We start from the raw sequence: 16,901 nt of genomic DNA on the forward strand, positions 1-16,901 counted from the left end.
AAGTTATAAATGGATATAAAGTGCTACAGATGAAGGTTTTACAACTGTGCCCAGTGCATGGTTAGCCTTGTTATTCTTCAAATATATTTATAAGGGTCCATGCTCAAAAGAGCAGGAGCATTCCTCCATGAAAAAAAATTATTCCCTGGGCTAGAAGGGTCACCAGACATGGACTGGGGCCCAGGGCAGGCGGGCTGCGCCCTCCTTACCTCCTCTCTGACTTTTCTCTCTGCTTCCTCCTGCTTCCGCTTCTGCTCTTCCTCCTCTAGGACCTTCCTTCGCTCCTCCCGCTTTTTCTTCAGCTCCTCCAGCTCCTGGGCTGCCTCTTGCTGCTTCTGTTTGAGCTTCTCGAACTCTTCGCTCTCGGTTTCCCCGCGGCGACGGCGAAGCTCCTCCAGGCGCTTGCCAGCCTCCACCTGCGAAGCGCCTTCAGCCTCCTTGGCCTCGCCGGCCCTTGCTCCCGCTCCTGGGCGGCTGTCCGGAAATGCAGAGCGGTGTGACAGCCGTCAGTCTGGCCGCCTCCCCCAGGGAAGGATGTCGGTCTGCAGGCTTTGCAGCCCCCACCCAAAAGAAATCTCTATTGCCCCTCATCACACAGTGGGTCCTCACACCAGCCCAAGGGGTCCAGGGGTCTGCCTGCAACCTCCAGGTCTGAATCGGATCCCACTCTGCCACTTACCCTTGTTTCCTAGCCATACAACGGGGCACACAGACATGGGCGGTGGCAAAATGGCGCATGGAAAATGGGCAGAAGAGTGTCACTGCTATGGAAAACAGCAGGGAGATTCCTCAAAAAATTAACAGTGAAACCGCCATATGCACTGGCAACCCCACTTCTGGGTCTATATCCCAGAGAACTGAAAGCAGGATCTTGAGAAGATATTTGTGCACCCTTGTTCCTAGCAGCATCATTCACAATAGTGGAGAGGTGGAAGCAACCCAAATACCCATCAACAAATGAATGAGCGAACAGAAAGCGGTGCATACATACAGTGTACTACTATTCAGCCTTAAAAAGGAAGGCAATCTGTCACAGGCTACAACATGGATGAACCTTGAGGATATTAGGCTACGTGAAATAAACGAATCCCCAAAATCAAATCCTGCCTAACGCCGCTTACGTGAGTTATCTCAAGTAGTCTGTTCGGGGAAACAAAGCAGAATGGTGGTTATCAGTGGCTGTGGGGAGGGGAGGTGGGGAGTTATTTCGTGGGTATAGAGTTTCAGGTTTGCAAGATGACAAAGTTCTGGAGACGTTTCACAACAGTGCAATGCACTTCACACGACTGAGCTGTCACTTAAAAATGGGGAAGATAGTAAACTTTATGTTATGTGTTTTACCGCAATTAAAGAAAAATCCATGATACATGCATGATACGATGTGGAAGAACCAGGCAAATCATATTTGTTCTATTTACCTCCTGGGCTAGTCTTTGGATCCCACGAGATTACATATTAAATAACTGTTGACATTTATTATCATAAATACTAGTTATTACTGGAAAGGAAGGCATGTAATGCAAAACAGTGCTATTAGACTGAGTTCTAAAATCTAGGTGTGACCCTAGTAGTCCTCTGCCGTAAGTTACTGGTTAATTTGGATCTCCCTAGAATCATGGATCAGAAGGGGAGACTTGCAGGCTCAGGTGCGGGGTGGCAAGAAAAGATGGCTGGAACTAGGGCAGGCACTGAAAAAAATCTGCTTATCCATGTCTTGAACTTGACTCTGGCTGCTGATTTCTGGAGATGAAATTACTCTTTGCCTCTGAGTAAGAGCTGTAAGTACAGTAACATGTGTCCTTTCTTACACAGCTGCTCCGAGAAAGTTCATAATGACAGCACTACCTTATGGCTTCAATTTAGGTGGTCTAACATGATGGGAATATTCCTAACTGTGACTTAAAATTACTGTCTTAGCCCTGATGTGGCATAGTTAGGGTTGTTACTTAAGCTTTATAGGCCCTTTTCATATTATTATCTCATTTAATAGTCACAATAACTAGGGAGTTAGCCGATTAGGTTAATGCTGCCATTTCAGGGGCACCACCCAGGTGGCTGCCTTCAGCTCAGGTGATGATCCCAGGGTCCTGGGATCAAGCCCTGCGTTGGGCTCCCTGCTCAGTGGGAAGCCTGCTTCTCCCTCTCCCACTCCTCCTGCTTATGTTCCTTCTCTCTCTGTGTGTCTCTTTCTATCAAAGACATAAATAAAATCTTTAAAAAAATACTGCCACTTTACAAATTAGGAAGCGATGTGTGAGAGAGAAAACAGTCTGGCCCAACTTTTGGTAGCGAGAAAGTGGTAGAGCCACGATTAGATTCTAGTGTTTCTCTACTAAGTATACTCTTCTTTCCATTGTACTATAATTCTATCAGGAGTTAAATACGGTTTGTCATAAAATAAAAAAAAATCAACCAAATCAAGCATGTTAGCCTCTACTGCTCACCTCCTACACTGACAACTAGAGAGTTTGGGAGGACGTTTCCTACCTGTAAATCTCTAGAATTTCTACTGTCTAGCCCTGACTACCTTCCATGCTCCAGTGGAAGCAATGCTTCATCAGATGGCGGATCTTACTGAACAGCAAGAAAATGGGTACGTTTTTTATAAGTTACAAATAAAATTGAAATTAAGGGTACCTGCGTGGCTCAGTAGGTTAGACGTCTGACTCTTGATTTTTGCTCGGCTTATAATCTCAGGATTGTAAAATCGAGTCCCATGTTGGGCTCTGTCCTGGGCGTGAATCCCGCTTAAGATTTTCTCTCTCTCTCTCTGCCCCTCTGCCCCCTCCCTCCTCTCTCCCTCTCTTAAAAAATAACATAAAAAAAGAAAGGAGAGCACCCTTAAAAAAAAAAAAAGAAATAAAACTGAAATTACGTTGAAGTTTTCTTTTCTGATTAAAAGTGTGAGATTCCAGAGGGATTTTTAGAATTGGGAACATGTTCAGACTAGAGACAAAACACTATCCCAGGGGTTCTTATGTTAAAATTTTACTTCAGAACTGGCATTCTTAGTGTTTTTACATAAATCATATAAAGAGAGGAGAGAGGTCATTAGCACCTACTGGCCATGAGCTCCTTTAATGAATTTGCTATCCACTAGAATTATGACATTGATAATTGTCTTCAAAACACGTTGCTATTGACACAACCCCAGCAGAGCACTGCGTTGTCACTGGAGCAAAATTCATGTCGGCTGGATCCTCCTGGCCCTTTAGGAGAATTTACTGGTGTTCTCAAAAGTATACCTAGTTACAGACAGTCCTTAACTAAGAGACAAAGATGTACCTTGCCAGCTGCTTAAGTACTTATTAACAAGCAGTGCTTCACTAGCTCTGAACACAGGTAGCTCATCCCTAACACTTTGTCTAAGGAACAGATGAATTACCACTGTCTGGTATCATTTATTCCATGTAGAGAAGGGGTCAGTGTTTCTAGTGATGGAACAAGAAAAAGAATAAGACAAAATGAGTTCAAGACTGCATTGGTAATACTGATCTTTTTTTTTTTTTTAAGATTTTATTTATACATTTGACAGACAGAGATCACAAGTAGGCAGAGAGGCAGGCAGAGAGAGAGAGAGAGAGAGAGGAGGAAGCATGCTCCCTGCCAAGCAGAGAGCCCGATGCGGGGCTCGATCCCAGGACCCTGGGATCATGACCTGAGCGAAAGGCAGAGGCTTTAACCCACTGAGCCACCCAGGTGCCCCGGTAATACTGATCTTATGCATACATCTCATGCTTTTTAAACACTGAAGTAGTTCTTTCCCCCCACCCCAAGATTTTCATTTATTTATTTGAGAGAGAGAGAGAGCATGTGTGTGCACAAGCATGGGGGTGGGGAGGCAGAGGGACAGGGACAGGCAGACTCCCCTTTGAGTGGGGGACCAACTAAGGGCTTGATCCCAGGACCTTGAGATCATGACCTGAGCCAAAGGCAAGACGGTTAACCAACAGAGCCACCCAGGCGCCCTCAAACATTGAGTTAGTTCTGAGTATACCATGTCCTTTCCAACCTTTTCAAGCTGCAGGATGGAAAAACCAGTCTTGTGGATCACAATCAGCATTAAAACAAAACGAAACAGAAAACACCAGAGTGAACTGCAGAGAGCAAGGGAAAGTGCCATGTCTTGACATGTTTGTTTTAGTGGTAAGTCTCTATGCAGCTATGTACTGGGTCATGATGTAAAAGTTATTTCTTACTAAGACTTCAGGTTAGATGTTAAAATATTGTTCTAGGTTCTTGACAGTTAAAGATGAACTTTTTAAAATTTTATACTCAAAGGTTAGAGGGTCCCTTGAAACCTGGATGTTGCCCTTTCAGAGTCTTGTAAGTTCACAGGTCTGTGATGGTAGAGAGACAATCTCTCTGCACTAGTTCAAGGTCTTCACATCTTCAGAAACGAGTTTGCTCTTCCTTTTCATCATGTTAGTGGACCGGCATTGGACGGGCAGAACGCATCCCTAGAGAAAGCTCTCTGAACTCCACTAGGTGTCGCTCAGTCTTCATTTTGGACAATGAAAAGGTCTATCATTAGGGACTGGTTCAGTTTCTCGCGACACACCCATCCATGTGGGGGAATATGCTAACATTATTAACTGTAAGCTTATATTCACTGGTCCAGAAGGGTAGCTATGATATAATGCAAGAATCAATTTAAAAATATGTATTTATAGTTATACACATATATACATGCTATATATATTTCTCTATTTTGAATATATACACATAAAAAATTTCTGAATAAAATGTTACTGGTAGTTATCTTTGGGTAGTGGGTGCTTATTTTTGTACTTCTATTTTCTGAATGTTTCATAATGGGTATCTTTTTCCCCTATAATTAGAAAAAACTTTAATTACCATGTAAAAAATAGACCACAAAATAAATACCTGGTTTTGTGCTTTTTATGAAGTCCTTGGTATAATCTGCTTTTTCTATACTTTGCTAATTGAGTTGATTTTTTTTTTTAATTTGATGCTTTAGAGAAAACAATCTAATCACAAAAAACAGAACTATCAGATGCCTGGGTGGCTCAGTCAGTGAAGTATATGCCTTCAGCTCAGGTCATGATCCTAGGGTCCTGCGATCGAGCCCCACATTGGCTCCTTGCTCAGTGGGCAGCCTGCTTCTCCCTCTGCTGCCGCTCCCCCTGCTTGTGCGTGTGCGCCCTCTCTCTGACAAGTAAATAAAATCTTAAAATAAAAAAAGTCCTTCAGAAAAAGAAAAATCAGGGGTGCCTGGGTGGCTCAGGCATTAAGTATCTGCTTTCAGCTCAGGTCATGATTCCAGAGTCCCAGGATGGAGCCCTGCATGGGGCTCCCTGCTCAGAGGGAAGCCTGCGTCTCCCTCGCCCACCCCCTCTGCTTCTGTTCCCTCTCCGGCGGTCTCTCTGTCAAATAAATAAATAAAATCTTAAAAAAATAAAAGAAAAAAAAACCCAAATAGCAAAGGAGGCAATAATTAAATCAAACATAAGGAGCTTTGGTCAAAACAGGAGCAAGAGCTTTGTCAATGTCACCTCGACTCAGATGTACCAGCATGCCCTCGGCACAAGGGTGACACCGGTATGGAAATTTCTCCCAGAAGGTCTCTCCTCTCTCCTTGGCTTCCTCAGGCACATGTCTAGATGAACATCAGATCTTCCACCACGAACACAGTTTGTTCGCAGTTAGGCTAGTAGGCACGAGGCTATTCTAAACAGAGGCTCCCACTCGCTTCTTTATAAAGTTCCTCCAGAGGCTCCCACTCCCTTCTTTTTTTTTTTTTTTTAAAGATTTTATTTATTTATTTGAGAGAGACCGTGAGAGAGAGCAGGAGCGAGGAGAAGGTCAGAGGGAGAAGCAGACTCCCCATGGAGCTGGGAGCCCAATGCGGGACTCGATCCAGGAACTCTGGGATCATGACCTGAGCTGAAGGCAGTTGTCTAACCAACTGAGCCACCCAGGCGTCCCTCCCACTCCCTTCTTTATAAAGTTCCTCACTTTATAAGTAGATACAGCAAAACCAGGCATCTCGGCTTCTGTTGGCATCAACTTCAAACTGAAAGTAAAACTAACCTATGTTGGCAGCTAAACAAAACCAAATGATATTGTGGGGGCTTGTTTCTCTCTCTCTCTCTTTTTTTTTTTCTGTCCAAAGATGGAAAAATTAAGGCCAGAGTCACATTTTAGAATTCTCAGTGCTACACCTGCTGCCATCCTTGTGGTTTTTCTCTTTGAATTCCCAGCTCTCTGGATTTCCACACTATGGGCATGTTAATTATTAATGTGAGTTTGGACTAGAGCTGGTTGGCAAATTTGCTAATTGTTAACTTCTTTCTACTGAGAGATTTTAAAAAAACATTACTTTTCTTAACAAAAAATTTACTCATACCCCCAAAACCTATTTTAAACTATCGAATAATAAGACAGTACTATTGTTAGGCAATATTTGTCGGATACTTTTCATGAACCTGACACTGTTCTAGGCCCCTTGAAATATTAAACTACTGGCACTCCTGCAAGCTTCGGGCTTGCTTTGGACAACCACCAGGAATCAACTCAGTTTCTAGATTTTCTATGAATTCTTAATAAACTCTTACTGCTCTACCTAAAGTCTACTTTCTGGCCAATCACAAGGAACATCTCTAGGATTTGCATGTCCTCCTCCTTTTCAGTTTACTTAGGCATTTTCTGCACACATTTTCTTTATAGGCTTGCCCTTGGATTAATGTGATTACCTTTCCAAATTTTTGTCTAGTGAAATTGTTGGGGGGGGGCAATGAAATCTCCCCATTTTAGCTTGCTTAGAGAAGCAGAGCCCTAGTAGCTCTGCTGGCTTCTGAATGCCACAAAGGCTTTGGGGGTAAGGAATATGTCCAGCTTCTACACAATACCTGCTCGTGGGGACTTTCTTATTTGAATTGTTCAGAAAAACAGGGTCTACAGGCAAGACTGTTGCCAAAACAACCCCATGGGAATCCACGTTTCAGGGACCCACAACTTTCCCAGGACATCTGGCACAGCAGCCAGTAACATGACAGAGGTAGGAATCTGGCACCGATGGTTGGAGGGAGTGTATGTGTGGGAGAGGGGCACAAGGCATCAGGTGGCCAGGTGGCCATGGCCAGCTTCTGTAACTTGAGTCCTTCTACAGAACTGGCGGGGAGCGCTCAGTATTCAGTGTATCTGGAAGTAAGGATATACCTGTGCGTACTTATCTGTCTGTCCTAAAATCAACTGTCCAGATATTTAACTTGATGGGGGGTGGTGAGAAGGGGAAGCTGGAGCTATGCCAGAGGGTTCTCCAAAGGGTATTAAACACAGTGTGGGTGCCCTGCCCTATTCCTTCCTCTTCGAGATTCCCAATGCAAATTAACATCAAGTGCTCTCGAAGCTCTGTGGTAAAGAGATCTAATTAACTTAGTTTAACCTAACATTTCCTGAGTATTTGGCCACAGGACAATCTCAGTTTTAAGCAACATTTATTTATAATCTTTAAAATATATATATATTCTTGAAAATGGTACTGACAAGTGTCTCTTAGGAAACTGGCTGGACCATAGAGAGAATCAAGGACATTAGCCCCAGTCATAATGCTTTCTAAGAAACTGATCTTACATGAGCTTATTAGTCACGGAACAAAAACACGGATCCTAAGCATGATCTGCTTTGCTAAACAATGGGAAAAGCAGCTTAAATCTCATCTGAGCAATGACTACTGGTCTTCTGTTAGTGATTGATAGCCTGACCTGCTGACTGAGTATCTCTGAGACAATGGCCAATGACTTCACAACAGAAATATGTTGCCCGTTTAGCACGTTTCTGTCTGGAGGCACAGGATAGGGAGGCTGATTATTATTTTTTCCTCACATGAGAACACAGTCCTTGTTAAGGAGCCTCTGTTTCTTACCTGAAACTATTCTCGGTGTGTTTAAGTTTGTGCGTCATGAATTCTCCATTCTGTGACTTCACTTCTGTAAATCCCTTCTTTCCATCCAAAAAGCTCTTCACTTCTTTGGGCTCTTTGTCCTTTTTAATCTTCTCATCTTTGATCTAAACAACAGTACACATCAGGAAGAAACATAATGATAAAAGTCCCATTAGGTTTTGATCGGTATCACCAAATAAGACCCAGAATTATTAAGAAGCCAGGAAAAGCCGAAGTCAAACAAACCACTGGAGAATGATGTGGTAGAGCTGGGGTCAGAGGAAATTCTTAGAGCATGAGCTATGGTCCTCCAGCCTCTGTGCAGAGACCTAGATCACAATTTTAGGAAACCAAGATCATCCCTGATTTCACTGGGGTTTTGTTTTCAAGAGCAGTGGAGGTGTTACTGTTTGGAAACTATTATTTTCTGGGAATTCCATGTACGAGTAGATCTTTGTAGTTCTCACTGAAAAGAGTGCTCATTAGTGTGGCACTGATGGGAGAATGGCCTGGTTGGTTGGACAGGTTTTTTTTTTCTTGGATGAAGACTCTGTCTTAGAAAAGGACACAAATGTGTTGAGGAGGGAAAAAGGAAACCTACCAAGGAAACCTACCAGATCTGCCAAGCCAATTTTGGCATTTGGCAGAGGTAGCCCACCCTTGTATTTTTTTTTTTTTTTAAAGATTTTATTTATTTGTCAGAGAGAGAGAGAGAGAACACAGGCAGACAGAGTGGCAGGCAGAGGAAGAGGGAGAAGCAGGCTCCCTGCCCAGCAAGGAACCCGATGCAGGACTCGATCCCAGGACACCGGGATCATGACCTGAGCCGAAGGCAGCCCCTTAACCAACTGAGCCACCCAGGCGTCCCCCACCCTTGTATTTTAATCAAATGTGTAACTAGGGTCCTGAGGACTGAAGACATAATAACCCTACCTTAGGGGAGACGACTCAGACCTGTGGGACCATGTTGGTAGTCATCTAAACCACTACATTTCGAATGCGACAGGAAACCAGAAGTGGTTTTGTGATTGTTGGGAGACAGAGGAAGGTGATATATGGAAAGTGGGTGTTAGCTTTAATTTTTCTGAGTTTTGTGTTACAAGGTCCTTTACAGTAAATGAGACACATTGTTTCAAAACAAAGTGAATTTACATAGCTTGTTAGGGGGTTGAGATTACCTGTATCAGCTCACCCATTCCTAAACCATGAGTGTGAAAACAGGAGAGGTTCATTATTGCTCTTTTCCAAACAACCAGGGACAAGACACTAATGTTCTGAAGCAAGCAACAGAGGAAGTGTAGGCATAAGAACTTGGGCCTTCAGGAGATGCCCAAGATGGCCTCCCCTTATCCGATCTCACCTTTTCCCAGCTATTCCTCTGATACCCTCTGAACACTTACTCCTGAAGTGCAGGTCTTACTAAGCACAGTACTTTTACTTCTCTTCACTGATGAGCCTTGACTAGTTCTTTGCCTGATGGCCTTCTTTGGATGTTATTTGATTAAATGGCCACAGATTGACTATTCACTACCATGTGACCCTTAGTTAAGACTTCAATCTTCCTCCAAGGCTATCCCTTAGACATGCTGAAAAAGGGGGCGGTTCCTCTGCCATTCTCTGTGAGAGCTTTGACTGGAAGTTAGGAAAGCCGAGTTTTTGCTCCAGCGCTGTCAGCAGACTAGCTAAAATGAAGTCACCTGATTTCTCTGGGAGGTTGGCTCTACATACATTAAGAAGAAAGGCTGGGGGCGCCTGGGTGGCTCAGTGGGTTAAGGCCTCTGCCTTCAGCTCAGGTCATGATCCCAGGGTCCTGGGATCGAGCCCCGCATCGGGCTCTCTGCTCCGTGGGGTGTCTGCTTCCTCCTCTCTCTCTGCCTGCCTCTCTGCCTAGTTGTGATTTCTCTCTGTCAAATAAATAAAATATTTAAAAAAAAAAAAGAAGAAAGGCTGGACCAGAGGATTCCTTCCTCATCCTTTATCCTGTCATTTCCCTCTTGGCTCCTGATTTGTTGTGAAAGGCTAGAGAGAAGAGACGGAAGCTCTGGGCTGTCCTACAGCTTGAAAGCTCCCTGGTGGCGGTTCTTGCCCCACAGAAAATCTGTGTTCCCCGGGCAGGCAGGAGCAGACATTGCCTGTTCTCGTCCTGACCTTCATTGCTGGATACTGTCCCAGATACCAGGGACTGGAGTTTATATCCTGGTTAAGAAGTATCTGGGATGCAAATTTGGGTCCTGTTTCAGGAATCCACAAAACACATTCTGAGTCAAATCTCATGGTTTTAGGAGTACTATGCAAAGAGAAATTACCTTTAACTCATTTCTCCTATTTTGGGGTCAGAGATATTTCCAACCTCCCAAAATGCATTATCTGACTTATTGACCAAAAATGTGTATAAAGTAGATTTGTAAAACAATACATGTCTAAGAGAAGAAAAATCCCCCTCCCCCCTTTTCCAGCTCTGCCTTTATTGGCAAAGTCTATAGGGTGGATATTCTCTTTGGAAGACTTTCTCAGAAAAATTCCCAATGATGGGTCGCCTGGGTGGCTCAGTGAGTTAAAGCCTCTGCCTTGGGCTTAGGTCCTGGTCTCAGGGTCCTAGGATCAAGCCCCACATCAGGCTCTCTGCTCAGCGGGGAGCCTGCTTCCTCCTCTCTCTCTGCCTGCCTCTCTGCCTACTTGTGATCTCTGTCAAATGAATTTTAAAAAAACTATTAAAAAATTACCAATAAAATAATGATTTGAGTTTGTAAATAGTTTTCTCTTTCTGGGAAATAAATAAATAAATAAATTCCAATATGCCTTTAAATCTTAAGGAGCATAGTGGAATAGATTCGATAGATTCAACCTAAGCTCAAGAAATTCTGAGGGAAAAGCATTTGATCTGCTAGGTCAGAATGTTACCATGAAGAAAATCTGTGTTGATAGGTTCATAAGTATCCTGAAAAGTTAACGTGCTTCATTCAGATAATATTAGCATATGAGAGGCTCTGGGCAAATGAGATATTTGGATAAAACTCCGGATATTTGGGATATCCAAAGGGTTAACAACACATGGGTATATGGGAATTCAAGTGACATGTCCTGGTGCCAGAGAGACCCTCAAAAGGTCAAGTGCACAAGACAAAAAGACTGAGCTGTCAGTCTCTGCAGAATGATGTTTTGCATTATTTGGTTTCAGGAGAGTGACAAGAACCGATGCAAGTTACATTTCACGTTAGGTCTGACCCATTTCTGTTAGACTCAGAAGGCTCAGTTCCTTTTCTGGGTCCAATGTCTGCCACATGGATGTGTTTGCTACTGCAAGTTTGGTCTGTGAACAACACAGACCTTAGTGGTAAGCTCGGACTCCATCCCCGACCCACTGAGTCAGATTTTGCATTTTGTAAGATTCCAGGTAATTTACAAGCATGCCCATGTTTGGGAAACTTTGGTACATGATATGAGTATGTTTCAGTATTATATGAACAACTCTGCTGGACACAGGTTTCTGTTAGAGGCCAGGAAGAAAAAAACCAACCAAACAAACAATCCAATTCGGGGGTGAAGAATGAAAAAGAGGCATTTTATAATTGGGGAGGAGAAAAAGAAAGCTAACTTTCAAGGTTGGTGATGTTCTGTGTTCCATCGCCACGAACAGTTAAAACTGCAGGGCTGCAGGGGAGAAAGACAGAGGTATTGGAGTGACTTCTGGAAATGTTTTCTCTAAGAAGTCCCACGTGATGTTTGTGTTTACTTGTGGCTGACAGATCCTGCTTAGCTCCTTGAAAGGAAATTTTTTTTGGTTGTTTTTTAACAAAAAAGGGGGGGGGGAGGAGGAAGGTGTTGAAATGGCTAAATCATGTAAAATATGATTCAAAGTTGTTTACATAATGTAACCACGCAACTAGATGGAGGAGGGAAATCTAGTCATCCAACTAGTAATTTACATATGCAATGTTAAAGCAGGGATGCCAGATTTTTTTCCTTCCTCCCTTCCTTTTTTTTTTTTTTGAGCCTGGATTGATTGGCTAATCTGGCCTTGTGTAAAAAAGGGGCCAAAAGTTTTGGGATTCTAGAATGGGGTGTAGAGCAAACTGGGAAAGGGCAGGTCTGAGATGGTTATACCACGGACACTGTTGGGAGTGGGGCCCTCTCTGAAAAGAGGCAGAAGGATGATTTGGCTGACCCATCATGAGCCCTTTCTTGCTCAGGGGCACAATATATAGACATAGAATGTTTGTGTCATTAAAAAGAAATCACATCTTAGGGAAGTCAATTACATTTTAAATACGGAATCCAAACAGTGCTCTTTCAGCTTCCCCTCCCCCACTGAGTTAGGACCTCATGCCCTCTTACTTCTGTAAAGCTATCCACCATGAAACACCAGCTTTATCCAAGAGCCCAAGTGGGACATTTTTGTTTGAGTTTAGCTCCCAGTAACTTTCATTTTTTTGCAGATGAATCTGTAGGCGTTTTCCCGCTATGAAATGAGAATAGTGCTTCCCAACGATATTCAACCATTTCCTTAGCTGCCTCGTTTGACCAAATTCAGCTTTCTAGTTCTCAGCCTCTCTGTTTCCACCTTCCTTTAAATGGGTGGTGTCTGCATTCAGTATTGACTCCCAAACCCCCTCAAGTTCCATTAGAAACAGGAAGGTACATACATCTTAACAAAAATAAACAGAACATGATCTAGAGGTTCTTAACTTTTTTTTTCTGTGAATCTTATGAAAAAGCATTTAAGAAAATAACCATCCCCCTGCTGAACCTGGTTCACCTAATTTTCTAACTGCGGATTTTTCTGTTTCTTAACATGTGCCACAATGGGCAGACAAGCGCAGCAGAAGTTGATGCGAGCTGATCCTCAAGAACTCTGATTCAGTCCTACGCGCAGAGTAATCCAAATCTCCCTACCTTCGATAATTTAGCACATTTAAGCACTTTGAACTTATATTGTTAGAATTCTTAGGATTACTTGGGACTGACACGAGGCCAGGCTTTCCGATGTGGCCTTTTGATGACGTGGGGCGTGAGGACATTCTCCGGACCGCGGCCCTGCCCCCACTGACTCGCTCACTTACCCACAAACACCCCGGCACCAGTTCCTGTGTGTGCCTCAGAAATGCAATGCAGAACATGTTGCCAAACTTTTCTTTTGAAAATCAAATACCATCTTCAGTTCATCGAATTTTCTACTGAGATGGGGGCGGGTAGTGTTTTTCCTTTGGAAAGTTATATCATTAATCAAAGCCAGTTGAAAATACTCCACAAGTGAAATGCAAGTAGGATGGTTCAAGGAGAAAAAAAAGAGCACTTAGAAGAGCAGAAAGCGGGAAAAATGGATCCGATCAGTGTTTTTCAAGATTTCTATGACCCACAGCCAGAAGGACAATTTCTGTCACAATGTAATACTGCTTACGATATCTGATGTCTTCTACTTATTTGGTTTTGTGTCTTAAAATGTCATTGACATATTCAACTACTTTTGAGATGCTTTAAGTTGATTTCACCATTCAGTGAATCATGAAGGTCAAGTCATGGCTTGAAAAACACTGGATTAGAGGTTACAATTTTGAGATCAGCAGACCTGAAAAGTCATGGAATACTCTCTCTGTGGCTTTACGTTTAGGTTACTTCTCAGTAATATTTACCTCTTTTTTGAAGGTAGGCTTGTCTTCTTGGGATTTTTCTCTTTTAACTTGTGTTTTGGCCCCCTTTTCTTCTTCCTTTTTATTTTCAAGAGTGGCAAGGTCACTCGTTTAAAAGAAGCCCTTTCTAGCTTACAAGAGTGAGAGGGTGCTCAGGTCACTTTGCATGTGGCTCAGGACTTTGCTGACTCAGTGCTCACGTAACCCTGGGTGCCAGTGATTTTGAACAGCAACGTGGGATAGTTTCTTTCCACCAAAACTGTTTCTCACGTGCCTGCCATCGTGCTCCCTGAAACCTAGCGTGACGTGGTGGTCCTTTGTGCATGTTTGCAAACCTTGTGTGTGGTTTGGTGCATTTTGTTTCTGATGGTCCCGAAAGTAGCTGTGCTCATGAGCCCCATGTAACAAGCAAGAGTGAAAGACAACTTCAGCACAATGCAGACTCAGTGATAAAAGTTCCCTCTGCAAATGTGACTATGCAAGCATCTTTCTTTCTCTCCTTTTTTTGTGGGGGTAGGGATGCAGGCAGTGGTTAGCTAGAATGCTTTTAATGCAGGCTTGCAGACAGAAAAAAAGTCTTTCACCGCTTGCAAACACCTCCTCCCTCCACTTCCACTTCTCAGGCTACATGATTTATTTATGTCATCCCAACGATAAAAGCAACAGAATGCATGCTCTTAATTACCAGTCAGTTATAAACTGATGCCACCCCAGATGAATGGCTTTCTGCAAGTCTGCATCAAGCTCAGGTCTACATGATGGCAAATCGTGGTTTTGACATACTTAAAGAAAGGTCCAAACTGGCTTCTTTCCCTCCTTTATTACCAGGTGATTTCAAGGGGGTTAATTTTGCCTTCTTAAGATACAATTTCTGACCATGATTCTTTATGTCATTTTCCCACCCCACATTTTATAATTTTTAATTAAATGCCAAACATATGGATAAGGGGAGGAGTTATTGTCCTCTTGCCTCATGTAGACCTATGGCTCGAGGTAAATCGTTAAAAGGAAAGAATTGAGATTCAGGTGCAGAATTATACGTCAACATAGCACTGCCACGCTTATCATCTCTGGCTTAATTCATTTTTCTGGTATTCATAACAAGCAAGCACAGAGCAATTAATCTCTCTCTGGCTGTCCTCGTAAATTGGGTTGGTTGAATATTTAGCCATGGACTGATTGCTTCATGCTTGCGTACTGCTATGGCCGGAAAAAATGAACAGCTTGCCCACTGAGCAAGCACGTGGGGCTGCAGGAACGTGCCTCGGCCCCAAGTCTGATGTGCATTACATTTCTCCCAAGTCACAGGCATCACACGTTTGGTGCAAAATGTGTACTGTACCTGTTTCTTTTGCACAGCTGTCTGAAGTTTATCTTCTTGAACTTTCTTTTCATTTACCCATTTCCCTTCCATTTTCTCCTCTACCTTTTCCCCTTTGTGCTTTTTCTCTTGCATTTCGCTTCTGTTCTCTTCTAGCTGCCGGAGCTTCTGCTCTTCTATCTTAGCTTTCTCCTCTTCCTCTGCCTTTGCCCGCTGCCTCTCCTCCGCTGCTCTTCTCTCTTGCTCAGCCCTCTCCCTCTCAGCCGCCTCCCTCCTTTCTCTCTCTTGCGCAGCTGCTCTCTCTTCTGCTTCCAGTCTTGCTCGCTCCTCTGCTCCCCTCTGCTCTTGCTCAGCTTTAATTCTGTCTCTTTCTTCCGCTTCCATCCTGGCCCTGTCTGCCTCAGCTTGCTCCCTCCCTTCTGTCTCCAGCCTGCCATTGTGGGCGGCCTCATCTGCACCCCGTTCCCGCTCCTCCTCTGTTCTAGGCTCTTCTGCACTGAGCTGCCCCGTTTCCAACGGCGGGACCGCTGTTTCTGTTGTTCCGCCTTGTACGGTCACCTCTACCTGATTTTCTTCCCAGCTCCCTTGCTTTGGCTTCTCTTCCTCCTCTTCCTCCTTTTCTTTTTCTTCCTGCTTTTTCTCCTCTGCGTCCCTCCAGTCGTTCTTCTGATAGGACTTGGTGACGACTTCCGTCTCCTCTATCTCGTATCTTTCCTGGCGACGCTCACTCTTTTCTTCCTTCTCGGCGGCCTCGCTATCGGAGGCGTTGTTCTGCATCCTCCTGCTGGGCAGCGACAGGCCCGCGTCCGAGACCGTGGGGTCGAACTCCTTCTGCCGCTCCAGGGCTTCCTGCAAGCGTTTCTGGCGTCTTTCCTCCCGCCGAGCCAGACGCTCCAGGAGCGCAGCCTCGTCGTCGCCCTCCAGCTGCGTGTGTGCAGTGCTTGTCTTGACCTCCTCGTCGGCCACACTGGACAACAGAAACGACACCAAAGACAGCCTGCTGATTAATGGGTCAGCGGGATCCGCGCGGCCTAATGCGTGCCAGGCGAGGCTCACGGTCCCATGTGTACCCAGGGGACGCCCTCACCCCCGGTACCCCTTTTTCTGGTGGCGCTGGCCTGCCTAGTGGTCAGCAGACCGTGCACGCAGGCCTCTGCCCTGGGTCTTTCTCCCGCCACGGGCATCTACTCTACCTGCCAGAAGTGCTTTCGGAATCAGGGCAGCTGTCTGACAAAATGGAGGAGGCTCAGTGTATAAATACCTCGGCTCCCATTGCCTTTGCGGTGGATAACTGGGGTGCCTGCGCCGCCCTGGATCTCAGAGTCTCCTGGTGGAGGTAAGCTCGGGATCCCAGCAGTGGGCATGAAACCTTTATTTGGTTGCTCTCCCTTCCTCAGTTCACTGTCCCACACTATGACTGCTGTCTCTTGGGATCGGTTCCCAAATGAATGACTTGGGCTTAAATCTTTTTTGTTCCAGAATCTGCTTCTTGGGCAACTCAAACTAAGACAAGGATGAAACTTAGAAATGAGTTCCTCTAGTATCATATGGTATTTTCACCTGTCGCTAAGTCACCTAGAAATCCTGAGCTGGATCTGTGGGGCGCAAGACACTTGGAAAGGAAGCAAGTACGTATCATAGAATGGTGATGCCATACTTAAGCCAGTGACCCCAGTGGTACAGGCATCTAACCATCCGTCACAAGTCATGATCCTCCTTCCGCAATCCCAGGGAAGTCACAGCCAGTCAAGGAGTCTATTTCTGACCCTCCCCTCTTTCTTGCATCTAGGTGGAGCCCTGTGTCCAGTAATTCCCAGTAGAGTGTGAGCAGAAGGTCCAAGACAACTCCGAAGCAGAAGTGCATTCTTCACCATCTCTATCTCTGTTGACTAGATCAGAAAACTTTACAGCCCAGGAGTTGACAGAGTCACAAGAGGAAGGAAAGTAGGTGACCAGTTCTGTTTACTACTCAAAAATACCACACTAGACTCATTTGTGTTACTGTACCAAATTACTAAAATTTGGGGCTCGCTGACCTTATATCAGC

General features: G+C 44.4%; 1 protein-coding gene across 8 annotated transcripts in view; it reads right to left on the bottom strand.

Annotated features, from left to right (window-relative positions):
• The window catches only part of CALD1 (caldesmon 1), a 185,150-nt gene that overhangs the window by 20,636 nt on the left and 147,613 nt on the right, over positions 1-16,901 (bottom strand). For 6 of the 8 annotated variants that reach the window (XM_046020141.1, XM_046020142.1, XM_046020145.1 and 3 more), the window contains 4 exons: positions 14,876-15,821; positions 13,537-13,611; positions 7,889-8,031; positions 210-474 (listed from right to left, as the gene is read on the bottom strand). In XM_046020141.1, the coding sequence (XP_045876097.1) occupies positions 210-474; positions 7,889-8,031; positions 13,537-13,611; positions 14,876-15,821 (1,429 nt within the window). The remainder of the gene's footprint in view (positions 1-209; positions 475-7,888; positions 8,032-13,536; positions 13,612-14,875; positions 15,822-16,901) is intronic. The other 2 variants (XM_046020146.1, XM_046020148.1) reach the window with 2 other exon arrangements.

This window comes from Meles meles, chromosome 10 (assembly GCF_922984935.1).
Source record: "Meles meles chromosome 10, mMelMel3.1 paternal haplotype, whole genome shotgun sequence".
NCBI classification, from domain to species: Eukaryota; Metazoa; Chordata; class Mammalia; order Carnivora; family Mustelidae; genus Meles; species Meles meles.